Raw genomic sequence first — 27,712 nt, forward strand, 5'->3', positions numbered from 1 at the left:
GCTTCCCCCTCATTCTTTCCTTAACAAAGACTGGGTTATTTTTGCTTCCTCTACGCTTGGCATTGATATATTTATTCATGCAGATAAGCTGTACATTTAATTTCTTTTATTTACATAGATCAAATGTTTATGTATAAATCACTTTTCCACCCTTGAAAACACTTAAAGGTTTTAGCACTTTCATGTTAAAAGCAGAAGTGGGGCAAGAAGAGGTATACAAATAAATTCCATGACAAAAGTCTGTGTAAAGCTTTGTTGCAGGCTAAAAAGTACAAGAAATTCTTAAATGAACTATAATTGGCATACATTCATATTTGAATGCACAGATGTGCATGTTTAATATCCAAATTCACGATGACTTCTAAGATATTCCATGGAATATCTTCTTTCTCTAGAACTCTGCCAGGTGGCGGAAGCATATTAGTAAGACATACAGTAAAATTGCATGAAAATTGGAACCACTTAGAATGAAAGCCAACAGAACTGGTTGGACTATTCCATCCAGACAGAGCTAGTTATTATTTCAGACTCAGTCCTTTAGCTATTATGAAGTGCACAGTTTTCCATGTTTCCACAGATCCTTGAAAACTCCCTGTGGCTTCCAAGAGCCACAGCAAACTTCACAAGTGCTTTCAACTGAGGACGTAATCATGGCCCTTCATCCCGATGGCAATCCTTCACGAATCCAAAAGCCTTCTTCACATGTATGTTCAGTGGATGCTTGTGGAGTGAGGCTGGATTGCTCTGGTCAGTCTTGTTATTCTTTATTTCTGAATCGCAGTACTGTTTTTGCCTTCTAAGTGTGTATTATGAGCCTTCTGAATTCAAAGTATCATGGTATTTTCTATTAAAATTTTGCTTATGCAAGCCCAACGATGTTAATCGCCACTCCCCAGTACTTCATTCACAATTGTTCAGACAGTTGCCAAACCTCAGTCTCACAGGTTGTACAAAATCCAATTATGGCTCTAGTTTGTAAATCAGGCTTTTCCACATCTGACCACCTCAGTAGTTGCTAAACAAGAAGAAGAGCCAGAAAGGATGAAGGGTCTGGGTGGACTAGTTTGTTTGTCCTGAATCTGTACCAGACAGATGAAATGAAAAAAAATGCAAAAACAAACCTCTGAATTTTTGTCTTTTGGATGCTCAAAAATAATTATCACTTCCTTAGTGGCTGACCAAGGCAGCTACACAGATTGTATCAGCAGCACCCACACTGAGATCCATTATCCGCACACAACGAGCCATTTCATTTGCTTCCAGGTGCCTACAACATATACCAAGTTTGTTGGTTGGTACATTGACTTCATACAGGATTTAAAATAAAAACAAAACCAAAAAAAAGAACCACAACATTTACACTGCCTAAAGCAATGACATAACAAATCATTAATTGCTTATTGTTTTTGGAAAGGTAAAGAAAAGTAAAACATACTGAATGCACTTGAGGCACACCCATTTGTCACAGGAGTAAAGGAAAGAACAACATAACTCTCCACTCCTGTCATTAAGGCCATATATTGATGTGCAACATTGCTTCATGGGGTAACCATACAGAAGTATTCAGGTCTAAGTCACGTTCCCTAAAATGTTTCAAACATGGACTGTTTTCTCACACAGCTTCAGACTCTGCTGTTTACATTATGCTTTTTTTGCTTCCTTTTTTTTTTTTTTTTTTCCAGGCTCCCTATCCAGTTTCAATGGTCTGGTCTTCATCATGATTTCTCTTAGTTCTCCAGAAGTGTGCGCTGAACTGCAAAGACAGAAACAACTCAAGATTAGTACACTAAATTAGTATACAATGTAAGATGCATAATATTATGTAACAGTATATTTGGTCAACAGACGTTTTCAGTAGGCATTTGAAACTGTAAGATAAATTCAGGGAAGCAGAGGCTTGACTCTGTAAAGCCAGTACCCTGCATAACAAGGGATACTGCATCCCATATTTCTCACTCAAGTAACCACATCCTACTAGATCCATGTAGCTACTACCTACACTTACAGTTTGTATAATCCAACATGAAGTTTCACATTTGCAGTTTTACAGATGTAAAAATGAGATGTAGTACTGTCTGCATATCTAATGGAAACAGAGTTAGCCAAGACTATCTACGTTTTCAGGAAGTCCAAGATAAGTCCGCATAAAATTTTAAAAACACAAACTTGTTCTCCTTTGCCATTTGGCCTGGCTTAATGCAAGACTACTTCAAACCAGAATCCAGGTAGCTACATCAACACTACATTACCAAAAGCAAAGATAATGGCTGCTGACTCCCTAAACTTAGATCAGCAGCCACACCATGCTGACCACGATTGGTTAGTTCCTTGGCTCAAAATATGCTCATTTTTGCCCGCAAAATATAATACAGATATGAAATCTGGTATGTAACAGGTTGACATAAAAATGTAGGCAGGAGTAATCATTTATGGTAACATCACAGGCTTGACTTCATCTGTTAAAGTATGCATCATCTGATTTGGCGTTCTGATGAAACTCGCTCAAAGTTTCAGCATATCTTGATTCCAAGCCCTATGTTAACTGCCTTTGGTCTTTGAACAGTATTACTTGTCTTACTAGCACATGGCTGAACTGAGAGGATATCTGCTTATCTCCTGTCCTGACTTCAACGGCCAGCCACCAGCTAATACTTTTTCCTTGACAGTTTAATATATTTAACAGCTTTAAGGAAAAATGTTCATAAAGGGGATCAGGATCAGTAAACCCATATGACTACCTGGAAAAAAAAAAAAAAAGGTATAAGAAGATAACTGGTTCTGCTGGGCCTAAATTAAGCCCAGGGGAGAATATATTGCAAATTTATACTACTTTGAGTTTTCAACGCCCAGTATTTGAAAGATACTCATCAAACTTCAGCATGAGGTTGTATTGCCTGTTCCTTTACTGACCAGTCACAAGGGCTAGAAAGCTGAGTTTTCATCTACACTGCTTCCTTCAAATCTATGGCTTTCATAGATTTAATCATCTGTTCCATCAGCTCAGGACAACAGCCAACCATATCAGGATGGGTGAGGTTGTTAGGCTTTTTGTTGGCTTCAGAGAGATCTTTCCTCAGCTGTCACAGCTTGTTACACACAGATTTGTTATATGATAATTCTTTTATACAATAATTTTCTGTTCGAAGCAGAATGTTTTAGTTAAAACAACGTGCTTCTAAGTTCAGTCCTCCTTGCCTTCAGTGTAGTTTTCTCTCTGCCCAAACACTATTAACCTTTCCTAATGTGCATTCTTGCAGAGTTCTCTATGAGTTTAATATAAAACAAGGTAACAGATCCCAATCAGATACAACACATGCTAATGAAATACTTGTCAGCTAATTGCAGTTATGTAAAACACTAAAGGAGCAGTCATGTGTTCTCATAATTGTCTTTAATAATACTTTTAGAGGGAAAAGTCAATTCTTCTTAACTTTCTCTAAGCTCCTGTATTTCACAGGCTCCTCAAGGGGAAAAAAAAAAAAAAGAGCAATCATCTTTTCAAAAAAGAAAAGAACTAGAGAAGAATGGCCATATAATCAGAATTGAAATCTTGACCTAGTGCTAAGTTAGTTGTACTGGCAGTTGCAAACATTTGTTTTGAAAACAACAACAACAGGGAAAAAAATAACATAAAAAACAGCACAAGTAATTTTCTCCATAACTTTAAATGTCATCAAAGCATATTTAATAGGATCCCCACCAAAAATTTGGTCTTCCATCTAGATTCTTCTCTTACCAGGTGGCTCAGATTGCGCTCCCCTATGGCTATCCATATTCACATTCTCTTCATCTGCTGGGAAACAAACAGATGCTTAGCACTGAAATTCTCTTCTCTTCAAAGTTACTGTTGAATAGAGACAATTTGAGGGAGGAAATAGCACTGAAGAAAACAGGCTACTGATACTAGTTAAGATCCTATTAATTTTAACACGTATCATAGATGTTTCTATGATTCTATGTTGCTCAGTTTCCAAACTTCCCAAATTTGAAAACATCAGTGCTTGTTTGGGTTGCTGTTCTGTCCTCTCCTTTCACCAACCATTCCAAAAGACTAGAAAAGACAAAAACAAAGCTTCGACCCCACCTATTACCTACAGTACTAAGTTCTATCTTATTTAGGTGAAAAGGAAGTAGACTGCGATGAACGGACCACTGCAGAAAAAAGGCGATGAATATCCATATAGTTGTCGAAAACCTAATGTATAGGTAAGCATCTTGTGAAGACGCAAAGGCAAGATTTACAAGTTAGAAATGACAAGGTACTTTCCAGCATGAAAATAATCTGTAATCCCCAATCTCCACACAATTTTCCTTAAAGAAATGTTTTCTTGCAATCTCTCCTGCTCATTCATGCAAGAGGTGGTTTTATTTTACGGAACACATAGTCTTAAGGCGGTCTGCTTCTGAAATTCTACGTTCTGGGCAAGGCATTCTTCAGACTCCCTGTCTTAGATGACTAGAAAGAGAGGCTACTCCCTGTGAACACAAATTCACCAAGCTATTAAAACTACGTGATGCAAAAAATCAATTTCTAGCTCCCATATAAAATAGAAAACAGAAAAAAAAAACTCTATAAAAGGGTCTATAAAAAAACAAAGTAGTTTAGAAAACTTACCGCTTTGTTTGAAACAGAGTTTCTTCTTTTGATAAGCAATGAAACTAGACACTGCTCCAATTACAGTAGCAACGACGGCGCTTACAATTCCAGCTATTGCTCCCTGAGAAGCTGAAAAGAAGTTTTGCAGACATTCTTTTAGAATTGAAAGTGATGTCAAACTTGTATTGGCTCAAAGTAAATTCCATGAACACTTTAAAAACCAATAAACACGAAATTGCAGGAAAGCGTAGTAATCAACTTTTTCTCTTCGTGAATAATGAAAAGTAATTCCTTTAATTTTATAGCTATTAATTTCTTAATAGTGCCTATTGCTAAGCATCTTCAGCATGGTTGTTGCAAGTTCCACTATTTAAAAAATAAAAATTAAAAAAATTACCCTTTTCATGGCCAAATGTAAGTTATATGCATGCAGTCACTGCACCAGCATCTCTGAGACTTCAAAACTTCAAATCATTTCCAACAGAGATTTCATAGATTTATAAAAGCAGAGCTTGAATGTGAATTCTAGATTCCATGGAGTTTTGAAGCTGAAACCCACTGCCAGCAGTGAGTACTCTAGCAGAATATTAGCAACAAAGAAAAGGCCAGAAAACAAGCTTACGTTATGCAGACACCATACAAAGAAATTCATGCACTTACCCTCACCGTCTTCAACCTTATTTGGACCTGAGTCCTTTTGTCCTACAAGAATGAACAACAGGTTTAGTTTTTATATGTCTAAAGAACAGTTACATCACGTTTTTTGTCAATTCATCATACAAAATGACAAGCCATTTGATGATGAAAAAATTATTTTATCCATACAATATTAAGCTCTCTGGCATTCAAACTTTCTGTTTTCAAAGCACAGGTCATGGTAATAGCAACTTCAACCTTGGGCACTCAGCACTACTACAAAATGAGGGCAGCCCATCTGTGAAGTTTAATCAACTTGCCCACCACCAGTGGTGTTAACTCTGCCTTAGAAGTAGTGAAATTGCAGTCATGCACACAGGGCATGATGACCAATAGTGCAGGTTGGTCCCAATGACCATCTCTGTACTGAGATGCGCCATAACATTTAGACATGGCAGCTTATTTAGATCAAGGTTGATAAGGTATTAAACGGTTATGTGTCACTCTGTGTAAATATACCCTGCATCACTTTAAAGTCTAAGTATTAATTCATCCTGTTGGGCAGGTGAAATCTTTGAGAAAAACAAGGTGGACCATCTTCTAAGCCCACCCCTGGGCTTCTTAACCATAGGAACTAAAAAAATCCTTAAGAGTATTTTACATAAGATCTGAAAAAATCACCCAGATGCCTTTAAGAACTATATTTGTGGTGAATTTTGAAACAAATGACACCTCTGCATCTCAGTTTTAAAACTTAGCTTTCTTAATGTTACAGTAAAAACCACTGAAGGTTCCTAGATCAGTTTTGCCTCTTAATTATCCGGGTATTTTTTGGCAGGGACAGAACACATTGCCTTTGAACTGGAAGGTAAGCTGCTATAGTTCTGATACCAGAACCAAAGGTGTTAAACATTAGAGCATGTTAACCAGCTTGTAAATAAGCTTTCATCTAAAGCTCATGTAACCATGGGGTCAATAAAAAACACAAACTACTATCTTACCACTGCCACCACCGCCGCCACCTCCTGCTCTTGGTAAATCACCATTGTATAGATCTGAATCATCAAAGCTGCCTATAAAAAGTAAAAACAATATTATCTTACGTGTTCTAGGTTCGGTGGAAAGACACCTCAAGTCACATGATGACATGTAAGTTTTCTCTAGTTCATTCCACTGAGTCCATAGAAGTTCTGGGCTCAACATCATGGTTACATGTTCACCTTGCAAAAGCCCTCCCAATCTAGAGACGTTTCAGCTCAGCACTACACAGTTTAGTTTTGAAATACCACTGCTGCCTCCAGACTTCCTGAACAAAAGAGAGAGGCCAGTGTCCAAGAGCAGGTATTACTGCACATATATTACTTGCTAAACAAGGAAGAATCTCTGTAGGCTACTTATGTAGAATGGCCCAAGCCTCACCATCCTGATAAAGCAGAGAAAGGGTGTGAACAGGAAAGGAACATTTCTGTTCGAGGCTGTAGGTGTGAATGCATTTCTAGGGTTAGGTTTCTAAGTCACAACCCATCCCTTTGAACCTGTACAATACAGTAGCTAGAGGAAAGAGTTCACCATGTTACAGTCTGGTGGCTGCAGTATTTGCTTGAGAATGGGAAGATTCAAATTTAATTCCCTTCTCTGATTTATTGCAGGACACTGAACCAGTCCATTTCCACTTTCACTGGACCTCAACTCATGGAACCTGGAGATCTCCTCCTTCCCTCTGCGGTCAAATGAATCTTTAGCTTATGGAAAGCAAAGATGTTTCAAACCACAAAGCTAAAACCATCAGACCAGAAGATGTTTTATTAGCTGGCAAAAGCACTGTACCGAGGCGTGCAAAACCTGCATTCAAGTATCTGCTGTAAATCAGGCAGGGGAAGGAGCAAGAACTAGGGTTTGCGTTCCAGGTGAGGAATATCGCCACATTCCCGGGTAACAGTATCAGCGTAGTTGAGTAACACATGAAGGTGTTTTGTTTGGAGCTAGGCAAAGACAGAGAAAACCTCTAAAGCACAATAGGCAGGAAAGGGCATGTGTTTTAAACATACCTTTCAAACATGAAAGAATTGTATTTCTGTATTCTGAGTCAAGAAATTTATTTCTTAACTGAACGTAAGAATTAAGAAATATGTATTAAGAAATGAATTAAGAAACCTATTTCTTAACTTAGGGCCTTTAAAAATAACTAAAAAAGCAACACTTTGCTTTACCTTTATTTTAGATACTTTAAGAATACAGATCACATGTAGTTATTCCTAGTTGTTTTAGCAAGACTAGCATGGATTCAGTTTGTAAAGATGAAAGGAGTCAATCTAATAACATAGATGCTCCACTACACGCACCTAACAACAACAATGCCCCAAACACGTACACTCTGTCCCCATCTTCCTTCCTCCTTCCCACTTTTAAGTAAAAGTGACTCAACACGTTTGTTATGGAATGTCGAGACAGCTGCAAAGCTTATTTGCAAGCCAATTTTTCCTCACTTCTAAGTTTTCATCCAAACCAACACCTGACATAAATTGAAAACAATTAAAAAAAGAGTAATTAGTGGAAGTTTAACTAGGAGAGTAAAAACATTTCATGATTCAGACATTTGTGCCAGAAGTCTTACCAGAGTCTCTAGGCTTTGCAGGTGAACCTGGCTTCGGGTTATCTACACACAAACGAGATATTTAGAAAAAAAAAAACAAAAAACAAACAAACAAACAAAAAAAACATTGAAAGATCAAAACCAGACTATAATACAGTAACTTTGAAAGGGACGAGGAAAGATTAACAAATGATTTTCTACTGTTCAGAAATTCCTCTTAGGACAGTTTTGACAGTGTTTCTAGGATTTGCAGGCAGAGCTGGCTGGGGTCACATACATAAAGTTGGAATAAAGTGACCGAACTTACTAGCGTGAAGAAACCAAAAGCAGTGGGACTATCTGACTCATAAATGATGTCAGTCATCCCCATGTAATTTTTTTTTCCTTTCATATGCTAATGCTGTTATTTGTGTGGTTATTTTACGTTAAAGACTGTACTTTAAGTTAATACAATCAACAGTGTTTCTGCTACATTGGCCTGTATGTCAGACACTTATTATGCCTGAACATATACAGCACAATTCACTAAGTCTTATGTAGCATTTTGGTTTGCAAGTCTGATTTCAAATGCTGAACTTTTAAAATTTTTTCTACTAAGTACACATTACTTGGCTATTGTCACTTTTAGAACTACCAGATTGGTACCTCACTTAAAACAACAAAATAGCAAACAAACAAAAACATGAAAAGATGCACATTATATAACTATAAATATGGTCCCCACGATGACACTTCACTTTGCTTGCAACAGAACAGGAGAATAAAAGATCTTAATAAATACTTCCGTGCTGTTCAGTCACAGTCTTTGTTACCTACATTAAATTAATACACCAGCAGTAGTTTTCTAAAACTGTGTTTTAACCAACAGCTGAATCCACCTAGAGGCCGGTTTCTTCTGTATAGCACTTCTACTCGATGTTGCATGGTCTTGCCTCCTCCTAGCTCTAGCACAAGTCAGATAAGGTATCCTTAGGCTCTCTGCATAGTCAATGCAAAAAGGCTGGCACCTCTAGAGCACAATTCTAAGACGCCAACTTCAGCTTCCAATTCAATAAAAGATCCTCTCTCTTCACTTACCTTACCGTCTGATTCGCTCATCTAGTTGTTTCTCAACTAGCCACCTGTTTTCAAGTGTCAGGGTTTGGAAACAGGCTGCTTTAGCAGAGAGAAAACTTTGAAGGGCTAAATCAAACTGAGCAGCAGAAAGTGCTACTGTCCTAGGACTGTAATCTTGTGTTAGGTACCACACTGCAACAGATCTAGTGATGGTACCCAAAGAGCTACCGGGCATTATCTGTTTAACTAGACTTTTTTTTTTCTTTCTTTTTCTTTTTTTTTTTTTTTTTTAACCAGGTACATGAAAGAAAAGTGACTCAACAGGTTTTCTTATAAAATGTCAAGACAGCTGCAAAGCTTATTTGCAAGCCAATTTTTCCTCACTTCTCAGTGTTCATCCAAACCAACACCTGACATACATTGAAAGCAATTTAAAAAAGAGTAATTATTAGAAGTTTAACTGGGATAGTAAAAATATGTCACAATTCAGGCATTTGTGCTAGAAGTCTTACCAGAGTCTCTAGGCTTTGCAGGCGGACCTGGCTTGGGGTCACCTATAGACAAACAGAGTTAAAATGGATTAATTCAGATTTAAATGCTACTTCCATAAGTAATTATTTATGGACTTAGTGCCATCTAGTGAAGACACAGCAATGAAACAAGTAGGACCTGTTAAAGAAATGTGTGAAATATATACAGCTTTGTGATCCAGACCAGTAAAATGAAATAAACACAACTGGACTGCAATTATTTTCATCTGCAGTCTATTACTTTAGTCAACTCAATGCCACTATTACATTTAGGTAATACAGGATGGATAGACATTACATTAAATACCACTGAGCAGTACCCAGGAGAACATGATACTTACCAGGCTGAAGAGCATCTTCCAAGCTAAACCCATCTACAAAGAAATAAGGGACATTTTAAGCTGAATGTGAAAATTGAACTAGTTTTAGACTATTTTTACAGAAAATGCACATCACAATGTTTTCACCAAGAATATAATGGCAAGCTCATTCAACAGTGGCCCACAGAAGAGCATCACAGAGTTGAGTTTATTATCTGCCAAACTACACGGGATATCCCAAGGGCTATCTCAAGGTGAGCAAGCTTGAAACATGCAGATGAAAGCCAGTGAAAGGAATTTTCAAAAGGCCTTTAAGCTTATAATATCGAACCACTTATCTTTGTAAAAGCACTAGCAGAAGACTCTAAAACGTAGACATCTTTTTGCTATATGGGAATTACTTTCCTTTACAGAAATATTACAACTTTGTTGGCCACTAAACTGAAAAATTCAGTCTCAGATTAGTACATACAGTTACACTTGACTTCACAGTAAAAGGTATTAGAGGGCAATTACATCTCACCATTGTCTGATGGTGCCTTCTGAGTCGGAAGAGGTTTCTCTGTAGGTCCTGTCAAGAACAGTTAGAGGGGTGGGAAAAAAATGTTGAAAAACAATTTCCTACACTGTTAGGAAGATACATATAGGACAAATTTAAGCCCATGTCTATACAGTGGAAAGCACAAGATCAAACCTATACAGTAAGAGGTTTTCCTCTCAAGATGAATCTGAGTGTTCCCAAAAATAAATTTCAATTCTACGTGGTCACCATTTTGACCCAACTGTAGCTGAATTGTTCTACTGAGGTTTAAACAAACTGTACGTCGGGAAGTTGTCATGCTCAGTCATGCAATGATATTCAGAAACCATCAAAAGGACAGCCACTATTTTCCTGCCCTCCCCTCCCCCCCCCCAAAAAAATTGCAAGAGTGTAATACTTGCCAAATGCATCTTCTAACCTGAAGTCACCATCGTCGCCTATAAACATACGAAAACAAAAATCAGAGTATTAACAATTTTTTCTTACTCAAAATCAACACTTACTATGGTTGTAAACACGCCTTTGATCTATCTTGAGGTATGTTTTCTGTTTCCTGTGTCAGACGAGGAGGATGTTTTTTAATCAGAGCTGAAGACAGATATCCTTCTCTATTTCTCCAGGCCACCACCCACACACAAAAAAAAGGAACAGTGCTAGAAATTGTTGCTATAGAAAGGGTCCAGAGCACCAAAACCTACTCCTACAGTTAATATAATGCACTTATCCTTTTTTTTTCTTGCCACTGCTATTGCATGCTTTTTTAGTGCCATTCACTGCATATTCATTCCCAGCCTTCTTTCCCCAAACCACAATATGAGCAGGGCTACAGCTCCAATTCACAGGAATTTACAATATCCAACTGTGAAGAAGAGCATTGGAAAACAAAGGCTGGTATGAAAGTGAAATGATTAGGTAAGGATTTAACACTTTGGCATTAAAAATAGATTTTCATGGTTTTAGAAGACTTATCTTTTTCCCCTAACAAAGGTCAACAGTAGTGAAGATGATTAAGTTATCAGCATAGGTAACCTTGAGCAGTCTCTTCAGCTTCCTAAAAGACGGCTGTCACCACTGTGGGCTTTCTGCTCCAGCTAGATTAAGTTTCATTTTCAGCCGTTAGGAAAATAACATTTTCTTTTGCTATATTAGGTCAATTGCTAGAGCTACTGCTGCTTACCCAGCCAACTGCAACACACTTACTCAGGACGTTCATGATACAAACTGGTTTCCCAGCATGTATATAGTAATGTGATCTTGGCAGCGGAGGCTCGTATGATAAACGGACACTAAAACAAATGCTTGGGATATTTCAGACAGTTCATCATTCATACTCTCACTGAGGCACAGCAAAAGGAAAAGGCATGAAGGTCTATGGCAGATGGTGAAGCAAGACATCCAAATTTTCTGCTCGAGATGCAAAGAAGCTGGAAGAGTATTTTTACCTATTGAGTATCAAGCCAGCCAGAGCAAAACTTAATTCCAGCCACAGATAACTTAATTCAGAATATATACACATAAAGCACTCACTGATGTGCATGGCTTTTCCTGTAACTAAGAAGACAGCTACAGAAAGGGAATCATAACTGGCTACTGCAAAGTCTGAAGAGGGGAATAAAAATAAAAATAATCAAATCACAAGTAAAATGTTCCTTCTGCTTGCATGACAGGCCACACTAAGACAACGACAAATCACGAGTCTAGTACCAGGACTGAGGGATGCCCATATATTTGGTGGCATCATTCACCTCAACTGAGGTCAAAATTGAAATCTCTTTTCCTTCTCAAATAACTGCACTTTTAATGCTGTTTTCACAGAAGAAATGAATCTAAGATACTTTTTTTAATTTATTTTTTTTAAATATGGAAACATGGAACGACAACTTCCAGGAACACCCTTCAAGGTGGTCTTCAATTCAGGCAACTGAACTGCTATAGCAAAAACTGAAAACTGAATTCTAAGCAGCGATTCCCATACTACAACATCCAAATGGATTATCACCTTGCTCACAATCAGGTGGGGAGGTAGGACTGCCTGGGCCGTGCCCCATCCTTTCAGGGAAACAGAGGCAATTCATGGCTTTATGGTAGTGGATCAACTACGTGAATTTAGAACCCCCTAGATAAAGTCATTAGGTAAAGATCATGGGTTTTAAAAAAAAAAAAAAGGTATTTTACTTGGTTTTCTTCACTCCAGATCGAGACTATAAGCTCTTTTTGATACTCAGTTCATGAAAAATCATTTCACAGAATGCAAAATATTTGCAAGTCATTTATCTGAAACCCACATAATCTTGCAACACAACCTTAAAGCCTCAGTAAAATGACCAGACCCAAACTACTTGACCCAAATCTCAATTAGCTCAGGAGTCACCCCTTAACTTAGACTACAGCAAGAAACCTTCATATTAACACAAAAAAAAAAAAACAAACACACAGTCAAAACACTCCAAAGAAAGAAAATTTTAAGAAGTATTTATATAGTTGTTCCTAAAACCTGAATTCTGGATGTTTTTTTCTGAAATACCTGCAGTTTTCCAGCTACAGTCCTTCCTTCAAGGAGGAATGCCCAAGACAGAACCTGTTCAGGTATCAGCTAGTCTAAGTCTAAGAAGGCATGCAAACACCTCTCTTCAAGATCTGCTCTCCTAAAAACACTCTACCACAGTAGCAATCAGAGAACGGACCACCACCACCATCTGTTAACACTCTCTGTCTCAAGGTTAAAGATATACCTCCAAATCAATGAATGTTACATTGGTGAGTGCATTTCAAGAGTAGAATTTCCTTTTCAAAGGAGTGGCAGAGGGACAAACAAACACACACACTCCGTGTTATGTTTTGGTGCAGCAGAAGTTTCACCTGGAGCAGAGAAGTTTGTTTCTCCATTGTTCATAACAGTCCTTCGTATGTCTTTAAATCACTTGCTTTTATGACTGTACTCACTCAGAGTTTAGTATTGGTGGGGCTAACCAGAGGAACCTGAACTGAAGGAAGCCCAGAACCAGGGACTCGTCTGGTTGCAGGGAAGAAACAGTGAGACAATGCAGATAAAGATACATAACTAGATTAAAGGTAGCAGCCTGAACCAAGAAGAAAAAATCAGCAAGAATATGCTGCACTCTTTAGAGGTTTAAGCCGCACCCGCAGTAACTGAGCTTATGTGCATTTTGTTTAGTCTAAACAAGGGTAATTGCAAATAAAGCTGATTAGCACAATACAGCAGGTATTTCTAGCTCCTAGGGGCATGAGAAGATTCAAGAACATCTCAGAAGTGTCCACGCCATTTTCCTTCCATGTCCACAGTTCAAATACCAGAATATCATGAGAAAAGTCAGCTCCTTCGAGAGGTTGTCAACTGGCAGGTTTTGTGTCAGATGGAGGGAAAAAGCAGGTAAAAGAGAAGGTAAAATACCTTGCCTTTACATGAGATAAGGTACTTCAGAGCAACCACAAGCTTTTGAAAAGCTGATGAGCTAGAAGGTATTCAAGAGAGCCAAACAGCTACGCAAATAGGAGTCCTGCAAAGACCCACTAGCGCTCTCAGATATTTACTGCTGCAGTTTTAGTCAAATCTATGTAGCGCTGCCGAGGCTGACAGGAGCCTTGAGCTAGGGAAGTTCCTCCCTGAGTAAAATGTGTGGCAACACACCCAGACAAGGGACTTGGGATGAATCACCACAAACTTCCTTACATAAGCAGCAGACTGCTTGAATTTTGTTCTCATAAAAGCGCTGGTGTTCTCCTCCTCGCCCTGGAAGGCGGAGGTTTCCCTCGTCTCCCCAGCGCCCCTGCATGCTGCGGCTGGCACCGACCAGGCGGCAGCAGCTAGCTCGTCCCTGCCCCGCCGCTGGATGCTACCTGCTGCTCCTTCCGCGGCCTCAAGTCAGCTCTGTCCTGCTGCCTACCTGCTGCTCTTCATGACACCTGCGAAAACGTTCGTATTCGCGAGGCCTTGAACCTCTGCACATGGATCTTGGAGGACGGGGGTGCTGGTAGCCACAAGTGCATAAATTCAGGAAACCAGGCTAAAAGCAGCTTCTCCGGCTTCCAATGTGGAAACTGGATTTTACACTCTCATGTCCTGTACTTGTTCTCCTCGGGGGACTTAAAACAGAAGTAGAAATACTCAACACCTAACCATATCAGAAGTCAGAGAAAACACAGGAAGGCCACCAGACTGAACCTTGCTCATGAAACACTTCAAACATGAGAGGAAAGCCAGAGGTTTAAACCCCTGATAATTGCTTTTTAAGCTTGAGTCCAACTCAGTTTTAGCCCCACCAGCATTAGTTACCTAACGATAAAAGACTTACTGCTCAACCCCCATTCTGGCAGCTGTTCTCCAACACGTCCTAAGTGGGCAAAAGAAGAGATGCAAGTGAATCACAAAAAAAGCTGACAGAAAAGTGACACTGTTCTCCGAATGTAACTGCAAGAAATGCCTCTGCGGCTTGAAACAGAGAACCTGGAACATGAGACCACTCGCTGCGCGTGGAGGAACGTGCTCACAACCACACCGCTCCTCTCCGCCAGGGCAGAGGTTTGCAGGCAACGTCCCTCTGCAACAGCAACACAGAGGGGATGTTTACTCCCACTGCCAGGCAGCGGTCTCCTGAAATTAAATCCCACATGGTCAGCGTCTAATCCAGCTCCTCCTGTAAGTATCCACCCATCAACACTGCTTTTCACGTTTTTTTTTTTTTTTTTTACCAGACAGACATTTAGAGCCACAGAAAACAAACAAACAAAAAAAAGCTTTGCATAAAGTTCTGTTGAGAAGAACAAAGCCCTCTCCTACCCAACATAAATACAGTCCAAACACAAATAACAACTGTAAACCAGCCAAAAAGCAACAATTTTCTCCATTTAGGGAGTGTCGTCTTTCTGCACATCTGGAGCACTCACTAATGTTTCTGCCTGGAATAGAGTCAGCTAAGGCTCCAGAGCAACCAATAAAAATACTTATTTCCTCTTCAAAAATATGCATAAGACTAATAACTATCATGTTTAATTTTGGACAGCCATCCAAAAGTATGAAAGTACAACGGGGCTCTAAACATCAGCTTTAAAGCACAGTTTTCCAGGGAGGATTTGATATGGGAATAAGAGGACGGAATAAATAGCTCTAAATCAGCAGAAAATATGCAGAAGAACTGGGTAAACCGCAAAACTCGAGAATTAACACAATGGCCACACTCCTGCCAAATGATGAGCTGCTTTTCCAGAAAAGAGATGAGGTAAAAAAGAACTACAGAATAGTTACAAAAGGTCTAAGAACTCCCTTGAATCCATCCAGTGCAGATAAAAGCAAATATTCAGCAGCTTAATCACCATCTCCAGAGGTGCCCTCCAGGCTCAGCCGTCCCGCGGTTCTGTGACTTGGGTCACTTCTGGTTGCTGGACTAAATTCCTGCTCTGCAGAACTCAGGCAGCTGCCAGCCAAATAAATCACTCGGTCCCCCTGCAATTCTTTGTACTGATCAGAATTGAAAAGCACTGCTCCGCTGAACAAAGTCAGTAAGCAGAAACCTAAGCTAGACTCAGGAGCAGCCTCAGGAAAGCCTGCCCTCAAATCTCACCAAGACCAAGCATTGTGGGTACTGGGCAACCACTTCCCCTTTGGCCACTTTTGAAATTCTGTCCTGGCTAAGCAATGTCACTAGTGTTTTGTTTTGTTTTCTTTCCTAAGGCAAAGAAACCAAAATCCTTGAAGTACATGTTGCTCACAGCCTACAGCTTCAAGGCTTAAGTTGCTCAACAGAGAGGTCTTCCACAAAGCCGACGAGCCTTGCAGCTACTAGTCACATAGCCTACCTTTCCATAACCAGCTGCATTCCTACCACAAGGCTCAGGTTTACTTTGCAAAGGTCATATTCAGTATGTGAGCGCCTCTTCCTCTTCCAAAGTCATCTTTCTTCTTGAGGATTTCCGCTCTGAAATCTAGCAATAGCTTCAACAGCTTTTGGCAGGAGCCTTTCGATAGTTGACCGAAGTCTCTGAAGCCTCTTGCTCTGAAGCACATCCTTCAAAACAGGGTGCCCTCTGTTATCACAGGCCGCCAAAACTGTATTTTGAAAACCACGGAGCAATACACACACACTGATAGAAATAAAACGGACACTGTGGGAGATGGTGAGGCTGGGAAGGGCACCCACACCAGGCTGACGCTCTGTGTTGATGAACATTACGCCTCGGTGAGATAACTCTGCCTACAGCTATCGCCAAAAAATAAGTTAAACAGACCAGAAAAACTATGATGGAGGTAAACAGAAAGATTAGTCTCCAATTTAAGAAAACTATTTTAGCCAAGCAAGCTGCGAACTCTTTAGTATTCTGTAATTTAATAAAATCATTGGTTCTTGTGAAAGCAGCTAAAATTGACATCAAGTAACTTAATGTTATTTTATCACCAGAGATTTATCTACACTTCTATTCAGATAACAACACTCCAATTTCTCTTTGCACTGAAAAACTTTACATGCATCTCTGTACCCCAGTACCCTTTGCAGTCTCGTACGGAGGAAGGGAAAAGTACCTTCAGGACAACCACGCAATCTCTTGAGCCATGACTTCAGAAGTTGCTTGCTTCCTCTGTTCATCTCAGTACTCAGCAGCACACTTTTTACAGCTATAAAGCATGTCAAGTGATAGATTGGAGGCTTCCCTCCACCAAGCAGTCAGGAATCACCTAGGAACAAAGCCAGCCAGTGTTTTGTTTATCTACACCCTTATTTGCTTACACTTTGCACCTCCAGTGGCTTCCTGGACTGGGGTCAGGGGAGGAAGGGAGAAAGCACAGTCCCAGAGAGGAAAGAGAACTACAGAAGCGAGGCTCAGCTGCAGACAGGTTAGAGAAATCTTCACTGAACGGAAGACGATGTTCAATTTTAGCACAGAAAGGAAGAATTAAGGAGCCAAGATTTGTGATCTGACAGACAGTTAACTAAAAATTCCAAAAACTCAACAGTTAAAGAGTAGTAAATAATGTTCACTCTGATCAAGGAAGAAGAATCTATACTATAACTTAATAGTGAACAAATCTCCAAACCAGAACTTGACCTTCCATTTAGAAAATTCTTTAAAATGAAATTTGAAATATACACTGGCAGTGTGCTCAGAAGTCAGACAAGAACACTTGTATTTTTACAGTAGTTCACTGAAATGATGGCTCCATAGTAAGCAGGAGTGTTTTAAGGTCTGCTGACACTTGCAAGCTGACAACTTATTTCATAGCTTATTTCTCTTTTTCTTACCAGAACTCCCACCAGTTCAGTACAGTTTGTATACCAGTAGCTAAATCCAAACAAAATGTGTAATCTAGTCAGAAACATTAACTGAACAGAAAAATAGACTCTGCTTTTATAGACTATTTTTCATTGTGGCTTGCTCAATTATGACTAAAAAGATTTTTCAAGAACTATGCATACTTTAAAAATAGCTACTACGTTTTTTGCTGAAAGGCAGAAGAGAAAGACATTGCATTTTACAATTTGGGTTTCCTGTGGGTAAGATGGAGAGAGAGGGAAACAGCCCCAGTGCTGTGGTTTGCAATGACTCAACTCATATTTTAATCCACTGCTCTGAGACTGAATCATTTCTGGCACCAGGCAACTCATTTTAAAACAAAACCTACAGGTCTGGTCAAATGTCAAAGCTTAAAGCGTTTCAAAAGCACCCGGGACACTTTTCTTCCTGTAAATATTTACTATTAAGGTGTTGAGATAGAACTGTGATAAATGACAATTAAGTAAGACAGGGTTTTGTGATTTGCATTGCTTTGTGCCATACCAGCATTGGTTTGGAAACACGCAGGACTAGCTTCAGCCACAAGATGCGTGATATGACACCAGCCTGCTTCCCTGGGTGAAGAGGAACACTGGAGGGGAAAGCTTATTTCGATTCTTTGAGTAACAGTCTTATGCCACAAAGCTGCTACCTAAAAATACTGCAGAAGGATAGCCATGCACACAGAGGTCAGTGTGACTAGGTTTTGTTACCTAGAACAGGTAGATAAGAAAACAAATATGGAATTCAGCTCAGTGGCAACCAGCAAGCCTGTAATGTGGCGTATGATCTTTCTCAATGAGGTTTTCTTCTGGTTTCCTGTCAAAAAAGATTTTTTTTACTTCCTATCCCTCGTTGTTATTTCAGCAATGAGATAACCTTCCTTTTCGTACCAAGGCTACTTTCTTGAGAAACAGTAGGTCTGATGTGCTCATGTGCTCAGTAAAACACGTGAAACGTGTTCAGAATAAAACCTTTAGCATCTCTAGCTCAAGCACATCTGGTAAAAGCACTTCTGCTTTGCTATATTTAGACCAAAACATTCATCACAAATCCTCCATGTCCACCCTAGGAAATCGTTTCACCATCTCCACTCTTGTTTCTACGCCACCTTCCAGCACTAAGTGGATTTCATATTCTAATGTTAGCCCTCGCAGGGAGCTGTTACATACGCTAGACTTGAATCTGCACTGTACATTTGGTCTTTTGTAGACACCACAGGAGAGCGGTAGGAGCGTATGGAAGAGCTGTCCTCAGGACGGGTAAGAACTGTTTGCTGATGGGAGCAGTGCCAGCACGGGGCTGCCAGGGGTGGCAGTGACAAAAGATGCAGCGGCAACACCTGAGGGAGAGGAGAAGAAGGAGCAGTGGGCAGGGAAGGGGAAGAAGAGACAGTCAGAGAGGCCTGGGTGCAACGAAGTTGTCAGCTCACTACAGCCACAGCTGTCAGCTCACTACAGCCACAAGTTTCACAACACAGCTCTTGCCTAAAGTTTTTTGAGGAAAAAGGTCCACATCTCTGCTTAATTTGCCCAGCAAAGACCTGGCCTTTACAAAAGGCCAAAACAGGAAAAAGGAAAGCTGGAAGTTTTTGTGAAAAGGAGGCGGAGGGGAAGGGGTGTTGTAAATCAGGGGTTAAAGCTGTCGGGTAAGACGAGTAGGGAGAGCTCTGACTGAAATAGGTTAGTTATGGCTATACAACAGGCATCTCTGCAACATTTTGGGGAGGCAAAGGGCAGGGAATAGTTGCTGAAATAACTACTGAATTCAGGATTCAATCCCAAGATGCTTAGCCTCTGAGATGTATTGAGAAACACAGCAGCAGGAAGAGATTTCTGTCACGAAAGAGGGAGAATACAAACCGACACGTACACCTGGAAGCAAGGGACGAAACAGAAGACTGAAAGAACAATACCGAAAAGGACAACCTTATCCAAAATCCTCCTGCATAGGCTTCCCCAAACCCTTCCTCCAAACTCTACCCTGACACTTCTTGTTTCTACGCTTAAGACAGACTTGTGTGCCTCCAGAGCTGTTCTGTCCAGAAACCCCACAAGGTCTAGTAAAAATTACATTACCCTGCACATTTTCCTCACTGATTTTCAGTTCACCACCTCACACTGCTACTGCTGTCACCACTAGCGCCTTCCCTTGCCATACAGGATACAGATTTTATGCCACATTAGAGGGAGAAAACAAATGGTGGAAAAACTCAAGTTTCAATACTCTTACTTAATTTTTTTCCAGATACAAAAGATTTAGAGTTTAAGATTTTTGTGGCATGTATCTGTAAGCCAGTGATACTACCAGCATATTATCAGACTTGCAGAATTTGCTCTCATGAAAATATCAGTTTAACCAATTTTTCACTTGTTTCTTTCCTTCAAAATATTGAATTTCTTCACAAGCAAAAGATGCAAGCAATATTTTCTGTGGTTAGGCAATATATATATATATATATACACACATATACACACAAAGACAGTTTTGTAATTAAAATCTGAGTAAATTTTTACCAATAAAACTTTCACCAGTGACATCTATAGATGTTTAATTAAAAAAAAAAAAAGTTACTTCATGGAAAGGTTAACTTGGACCTCAATACATAACATTAACTGATGAAAGAACAACTGCTACCCCAAAGTTTGATTTTACCTGGATGAAAACTCTTCAGCTCAGAGTGAAATCAGTCTTGCAGAAACTTTACACACATTAAGATATTAATACTATTTCTTGTGAAAATTTGGTAAGAAATACAAAGGAGTCTTACAGGACTTAAGCTATGGGGAAAGCAGAGCTGAATTAACATCTGCAGCTAATTAACAGCAGCATCAGTCAACAGCTTTCCTTTTATCAGTACAGTTAAAGACGTTATTTCTTAGATGTTTATAGCATGTGTACCCTTCCCAGATGACTGAAATCTGTATGAAAAAAAAAATACACATAAACAGGATTTGTTACATAGTCAGGGATGTTTTGTGCTGAAACCTGACTTAAATTTAAATTAGTTCTCATTTTAAACACACTTAAAATGATCTTTTCCCCAAAATATGTTAGAATAATTCCTGAATTTGATGCGTTAATTATTGATTTTAAATGAATCGTTCTATATCTGGAAAAGGTCTTACAAGCATGCCTTATGCCACCAAGGACTAAATTCACGGACTATCACAAAAATTTGTTTTATGACCTTTTTGGTACTTTTCAAAGAAAATCTTCTAGATCCTACTCTTCTGGGCTCCCCACTCAAATCAAATGCCAGAGAATAAATCAGTTTAAAAGAAGTCTGTGTATAGCATCCCTGCAACAATTTTATTTTCAACAGGTGAAAAATGTGCTTTCCTGTAGCAAGCCGGGAAATCTTTCCCAGACTACAGTCTGCGAGCCAGAGAAGCTAATGTGCAATATTGAGAATGCAAGAGGGTTTGTTTGTTGGTTTTTAAATCGAAAAGCAAACAGAACTAGCTCTTACCATGCCAAGGAAACTTCTACCTACTAGCTTTTGCAGTATTGGCCCCAAGTCTGCAGAAAAAGTCACTCAGTGCCGTAGCTTCACAGTCCATGAGCAGGGACAACACTGAGGGATTTTTCTCAGTACCCAAATCCGTGATAAGATGCCTGTGGTAACTAGCAGGAAGTTAAATTAAGTAAAGGTTCCCAGAGTTGAGACTGTTTGGCCCTTCACAGGAACCGACGGAGAACAAGGGCAGCACCAGGACCTGGCACAGCCCAGGGTGAGAGACACCGTAGTAACCCTGTGGCTCCCGAAGGAGCCTTGATTTTGGCATTGGGAATGCGTGGTGGCGTTTGTGGTGGAAGTGGTGTGCCCACTGCATATGGGCAGGGGTGTGCAAACGATGTGTTAACAAGTGGGAAGTGCAGAACCCATGAAACTCCTGCCAGACTGGAAGGTGAAAGCCAGGAAATGAGCCAGTGCCAGCCCCTAGGCCTGTGCAGTAGCCTGGAGCACCAGGCAGGGGCGGCAGTGGCTGTGGCACCCATTTTGTGGTGGGGTGCTCCAGCGCTGGATGTGTGCTCCGGGCAGGGGTCACCGGGACAACCACCAAGCTCAGCAGCAGCAGGATGGAAAGTAACACAACTACGAAGAGAAACATCTACTTCAACACAAGGTGCTAATACACACGTATCTGCAACTCAAAAGTAATCTGAGAAACACAGTAACCAGGCTGAACAGTCAGACCATACACCAACTTGCAGGCATAGATTCAGGCTGGGAGCATAAAGATGGGTCCACAAAACTGCTGCACATGCCAAGAGGGACTGGACTTACTGCTGGGGCAGAGACCAAAGCTTGGGCTTGTCTCAGGAAGTCATAATGCAGGCAGCGAGGCAGCGTGAGATCTGTGGAACACAACACGCTTGGAAAGTATGAATGGCAAACCAGTATGTGTGCTGGGAGGAAGGAAAGTCTGGAGAAACCTGGCAAGCAGATCGGCCCCCTTTCCTCCAGGAACATCGTCTAGTACTGTGTTCTCACTGTGACAAAGCTAGCAACGGGTTGCTAGAGGTTTTTCTGCTTGGAAAGAAAACGTAGGCGGCACGCTAGAAGAAATAAACACACTTGTTGGCATCATGGAACGCGACCTAGGCTAGCATCAGGTATCAGCAGGCATTTCACAAACACAGCAGTCCAAGAATGAGAGGAAGGTCATGGAGCAGAGCGGGTGCATCATATTCCCAGGCATCTGGCAAGGTACACCAGTACAATGGCTTGCTTAAAACTGTGCTCCAGGGAAAGGGAACCTCTAGGAAGCTGCAGGGCTAATTAAGATAAAGGCAGGAACCTGCCATAGCAGCCCTGCAGAAAATTACATACCTCAAATTCCTCTGGGTGATACAGTACCAGCCAGCCCTGGGGACATTAGGACTGAGAGTCATTCATGTTTCTTCCCCTGCAGCAGATAAGATCCAGAAGAAAGGGGTTCTTATTGCTTGAGGACCTACTAGGTGGCCTTTGAAAATGGGATAATGAAATATACTGTTGCGTATGATAAACAGGATTATTTTACTTCATAAACTATTCTGTGCATTTTGCAGGCACAAGACCTGAAGTCTGTAGTTAGCATTCAGACATCGGTGACGTTAACCCAACCCAGACTGTATGGACAAGGCTTAGAGTTTGTGATGGGTCCATGCTCAGACTGTGATGTTAAGGCCTACCATTTGGTTCTCAGAGACCAAGGGCTGGGAAGGGGAAGATTTTAGGGAGTGTACGTGCACATTGTTACAGGACCAATTCTTGTTGCCTTCTCTGAAGGCGTGGAATAGTTGGTGGAGGTGACTTATTACGACTATTGTCACATCTTAAGAGAAGGCTCAGCATTGGAAAATTCTAGGAAACTTCCAGGGTGAGATGCAGCAGATAAGCAAGGAATCTGTCGCATGATAATCCCCTTGGCTACATAACCTGCAGCCTTAGGTACTGGCAACACCAGGGGAGCTTGGTGTGCTGATTTTAAGAGAAATAGCATGGAGGGTGGAGCGAAGACACCGCGGCCAGGCTCTGCGCTACCACTGCAGGGACGGGGAACCCGATGCTGCTATGGAACTGAGAGATTACATGGCCAGCCCTGAGCCAAACTGATAGCAAAATCATGTCCTCTGGGTGAACTCTGCTCACTATAATGCCAAAACACACCTCTGTCACAACGGCTACCCTCCTCCAAGGTGGAGCCACCCCTCCGTGAGCATGCACTCAGAATTTCTGAGCCTATACCTTTAGAGAAAAAACTAGAAAACGTTCTACCAATCATAAGGAAGGTACGTATGACTACAGTCGTTCAAGCTCCACCTAAAAGTAAGAAAACGGTATAAAAATGCCTCAAGGAAAAAAAAATGTTAGGGAGCTACCATCGCAGACAAGTAAGTACTGAGCATGGCCTGGGCAGGGTTTGAGCAGCACAAGGCCTCAGAGTGCCCTGTGTGGGAGGTGGCCACGACCTGCCCCATGCTGCTCACGGCCGTGTCCAGTCAGCACTGAAACCACCCGTCACACCTTCCACTGGCCTGTGGAGCACAGTGTGCTCAAATACTCTTAAACAGCAGCACCCACTAGGGCAGGAGATACAAGGAGATGCTGGTGAACGGGCACAGACTGAGTGCAACCAGCAAAAACCAGGGAATTTGAGACTAGGAGGGTGAGGAGGAGGGGTGCTGGGCTTATGCTGAGCCTAAGGAAGGGGGGACAGCCTAAGTGCTTGTCTCAAAACCTGAATCCATGATCCAGTTTGTGTTAACTGACAGTAAGTTAAGTAAAAATTCCCTGAGTTGAGATTGATGACATTTTGCTGACAACATTCTCTCAAAACACTTTTACTAGATTGCAAAGAGTAGGTTCCTGTGCCAGAGCAGGGAAAAAGTTTGACTGAAAGAGGCTTGCCCCTGTCAAGATGATCTTAACTTATAAAGATTACTATTGTTACAATATTTCACTAACACAGCTGTCACTTGATGAAATACAAGTTTAGTGCAGAGTGAGGTTCACAACAGCAAGAGCTAACTCTGAATCCTTTCTCAAGTGCAAGCAACCCCACCATGCATACCAGAGTAACATCAGGAAAATATTGAAATTGGTCTTGGCTGGACAGCAGTAGGCTGAGTCATACTTAACTCTTGCCAAGTTGAAGCACTGTAAGTACAGAAAGCTTAAGGATTGTTGCAGTGATATCATTTTGATGTAGCAATGCAGAGGCCATTTTATATAAATAACAATACATAAAAAGCTCTTACCCATCTCAAATTAGAGGAAACAAACATGGAAGAGTACGTGGTGCACTTTTCAAAATGTTTAATTGGAAGAAAAATTATTTATTCCTTTAATGAGATTTAAAAGGCAAACTGTAGAGACCACAAAGCAGAGATCGGCCTCCAGCATTCCCCGCACCACCTCCCTGCTCCAGATGAGCGCTCTATCCACAAGATTACTCGTTTAGCCTCCATTCACCCACCCAACCAGTCATTCTTCTCAACACTGAATTACTTGCCTCAGCAAGAGATCAGGAGCACACCCATTTCTTTCCCTCTACTCATAGCCCTATAGCTACCGCAGTCTTAGGAAGAAGGGATCCATCTGTAGTTCACCTTAGGCTACTGATCTTACAACACAGATACCTCAGCTCTGAGCACATATTTTCCTCACCTCCTCGTGTTCACTACCACAACTACTTCTGGTGGCTACTGCATTTCAATCAGCAAGCTCTACTCAATTCTTGTGAAGAATACTTCAGGCATATATTCCCAAGTCCAAGACCTAGTATGTCTTGATCTTTCAGCAGTTCAGAAGGGAAACTGATCCTTCTGTCTGTGTGCGAGCTCTAGCAGTTTTCTGCTGCTCATCATGCAAGGTTTTTTTTCTTTTTTTTATTAATCTGCCTTCTGAGGTTCTGTGCTCTTCACATAAATTGTGCAGATATCCTGTTACCTAATGCTTCTTGTCACTGGATTCTGAAAACCAGATGCCTGAAGTTAGATGCTGGGCTAACCTGGTGGTTTTGCAGATTTAAGATGGCTGAGCCAACCTCACAACCAGCCCAAGCAGGAAGTCTCCGTCCCCCTCTGCCCCCCCCCGATTTAATTTCCACCCTGATGTTCAGTCCTGCCCCTCCCTCGCGCTGGCTGTGCCACCCCTCAAACCCTCCGCAGCAGACTCAAGGCAGCGCATTAGTCATCTGCCGACTCATCAGGCTGAATCATCACGGTACAGGCTCCGATGGGCACCAGACCAACCACAGAGGGAGAGAAATGGACAGATCCCGCTTCTTAGCGGTAGCAAGCCATTAGACTGGACATATAAAGTGATGATACAAAAACCTCATGTTCATCCTTCCTCTGGATTCGGCCCCAACGATATCTAAATTCCAGCTCTGCCTGACTTGCAGAGCTCGTATTTGGCAAATGAAAAAAAAAAAAACACTTCAATACCAATTGCACGGTTAAAATCTCAAGCCCTTAAGCAAGTTCAAAGTCTGCCATTGTTTAATAGCACTCAAATACTCATACGTTGAATATTGTTTGAACTCTGACAGCTTTCATGTGCCTAAAATATATGACTCAATACAAGTGCTCATTCTCAAGGCCATAGACTTGCAGGCTTGAATTATGAAAGCCAGCAGTCCAGGGGAACTAGTCGTGTCCAAACAGTTACACAGCAGCTGAGCTACTTACTCACAGCGTAAGATCCTTAGCTTTCTATAGCAGTTCTGTCAGTTCAGACTACAGACAGCCTACCAACAGAGATATTCAAATTTTCAAAAGGATACGATTCAGGCTCTCCCTTTACTTTAATCTAAGATTGCACCACCACAGATCTGAAATTCCTGAGCGGCTCCACCCTCCCCAGACTGACATTCTCAACGGTTCTTGAATTCTTGAGTGTTTTCTTTAAGAAGAAGCATCCAAACTAATTATAATCTATTTATTTGGTTCATATTACCAGCATTGGCCAGCGGTCTGATAAATTAACCTCAGTTTTGGAAGCAATCTGTTAAAAAATGTAGCATCGGTTTCTTCTGAATTCTAAGCAAACCCCCTGAAGCCGCTTTTGCACACCTGCCCTCCATTGAAGCAGGAACCGGACAGCCTGTATTTACTTCCAAACTGCTAGGCAGTAAGTTTAGAAGTGCTGTTTTTGAGCAACTCCAAGTACTTTCACATGACAATCCTGCCATCCACGACTGTGGGGACTGCTTGCAGAGGAGTGCATTTTCCAAATAAGTAGTAAGACAATATCTCAGTGTCCGCAGCATGAATCATCTCGAAGTTTTAGAGTCAGTGATCATAAAATGGTACTATTTTTCCACGAGTCTGGATTTGCTAGTCTCACAGCTATGACCACAGCAATACAACTCCATTCATATAGGCTTGAAGCCGAATTGTTTATCCGGCATCCTGCCATATCTACAACTTCCAGCTAAAGTTAGGAACAGGTATCTTTCCTTCTCTCCCACAGTGAAGAGATACTGAGCTTTGAAAACAGTATTTTTACAGAGAACTTGAAAGAAAACACCTATGCATAGTATTAAGTCTTATTAAGAAGGTAAAGAAAAAAGTTTCTTAGAAAGAAATCCTAAGTGGGAAATGACAGTTTGCACGGCATTTTCCAGTTTTAGGAGCCTGGCCATCAGCTCCCAAGTGGTGTGGGGGGGAAGTACTGGGAACTCGCTGAGCGTTTTTTGATCAAATACAACCACCCTATTGCACAGACACGCTCCCCAGATACACGCTGCAGCCGCGAGAAGCTCTCACAAAACACGCTACCGCGTTTTACGCCGCAGTCCTGCCATAACAATAATAACGAACGGGTTGGCAGGCTTTCTGGCCGGCACGGAGCCGTTGCCCCGAAGTTACTGTAAGCCTGCCTGCTTTCCTAAAATGGAAGCCGAGCCGCAGCCACCGCCACAGCCCCGCTCCCGGCCGCTACGGGGAGAGCGCCGCGCCCCGAGGGCGAGGCACGAAAAGAAGGGTGCTGCGGGGCGAGGCGGGCACGGAGCGAAGGGAAGGGAAGGGAAGGGAAGGGAAGGGAAGGGAAGGGAAGGGAAGGGAAGGGAAGGGAAGGGAAGGGAAGGGAAGGGAAGGGAAGGGAAGGGGTGCCGCGATCCGCCGGCGGGGCAGAGAGGGGGACCCCGCCGCCCGCTCCTCACCTCTGCCGGGTGCCAGGAGGGCGAGGAGCGCCGCCAGGAGAAGCCCGCCGCCCCGCATGGCTGCCGCCTGCTGCCGCCAAGCGCCGCGTCCCGCCCGCCCGCTGAGAGGCTCCGCGCCCCGGCCCCAGCCCCGGTCCCGGTCCCAGTCCCGGCCTCCGCCCAGGCAGGGCGGGCCCGAGGCGCGGCGGGGAGCCCCGCCGCCAGGTTTAGTTGCCGGACTGAGTCCGCCCCTCGGAGCCTTCTGGGCGCCGCGCCCCAAAAGCGGCCCCGTCCCCTCGCCGGGGCGAGTTCCTGGGCTGTGGCTGGTGGTGGCGGGGTGCGTACTCCTGCAGCTGGCCTCGGTTCGGCTTGTGCCGGCGGAAGCCTCCCTCACGGGGTTGGTGCCTCTTCAGCCCTTGTAGGGCTTTGCTGGCTGGAAAAGTGGAAGGACACGGAGTTTGTGAATTACCCTCACCAGTTCGTAAACCGATGGTAATATTTTTTCCTCCTTGACTGT

The 27,712-nt window shown here is 41.8% G+C and overlaps 1 protein-coding gene across 4 annotated transcripts; it reads right to left on the reverse strand.

Moving 5' to 3' along the window:
- LOC106035728 (CD99 molecule (Xg blood group)) lies at positions 1 to 27,351 on the reverse strand. 4 transcript variants are annotated; one of them, XM_048081132.2, is made up of 11 exons: positions 27,217 to 27,351; positions 10,675 to 10,710; positions 10,256 to 10,303; positions 9,754 to 9,786; positions 9,395 to 9,436; positions 7,848 to 7,889; positions 6,235 to 6,306; positions 5,258 to 5,299; positions 4,616 to 4,726; positions 3,737 to 3,790; positions 1 to 1,753 (listed from the first exon to the last, which is right to left on the reverse strand). In XM_048081132.2, the coding sequence occupies exons 1-11, from the start codon at positions 27,272 to 27,274 to the stop codon at positions 1,728 to 1,730; spliced, it is 564 nt and encodes a 187-aa protein (XP_047937089.1). In that variant the 5' UTR covers positions 27,275 to 27,351; the 3' UTR covers positions 1 to 1,727. The 4 variants fall into 4 exon arrangements, with proteins under 4 accessions (XP_047937089.1, XP_047937091.1, XP_047937088.1 ...); XM_048081134.2 differs by having other exon boundaries at positions 3,701 to 3,790; XM_048081131.2 differs by having other exon boundaries at positions 3,737 to 3,793.
- Between the last annotated feature and the right edge of the window lie 361 nt (positions 27,352 to 27,712).

The sequence above is a fragment of the Anser cygnoides genome, chromosome 1, assembly GCF_040182565.1.
Source record: "Anser cygnoides isolate HZ-2024a breed goose chromosome 1, Taihu_goose_T2T_genome, whole genome shotgun sequence".
Classification (NCBI taxonomy): domain Eukaryota; kingdom Metazoa; phylum Chordata; class Aves; order Anseriformes; family Anatidae; genus Anser; species Anser cygnoides.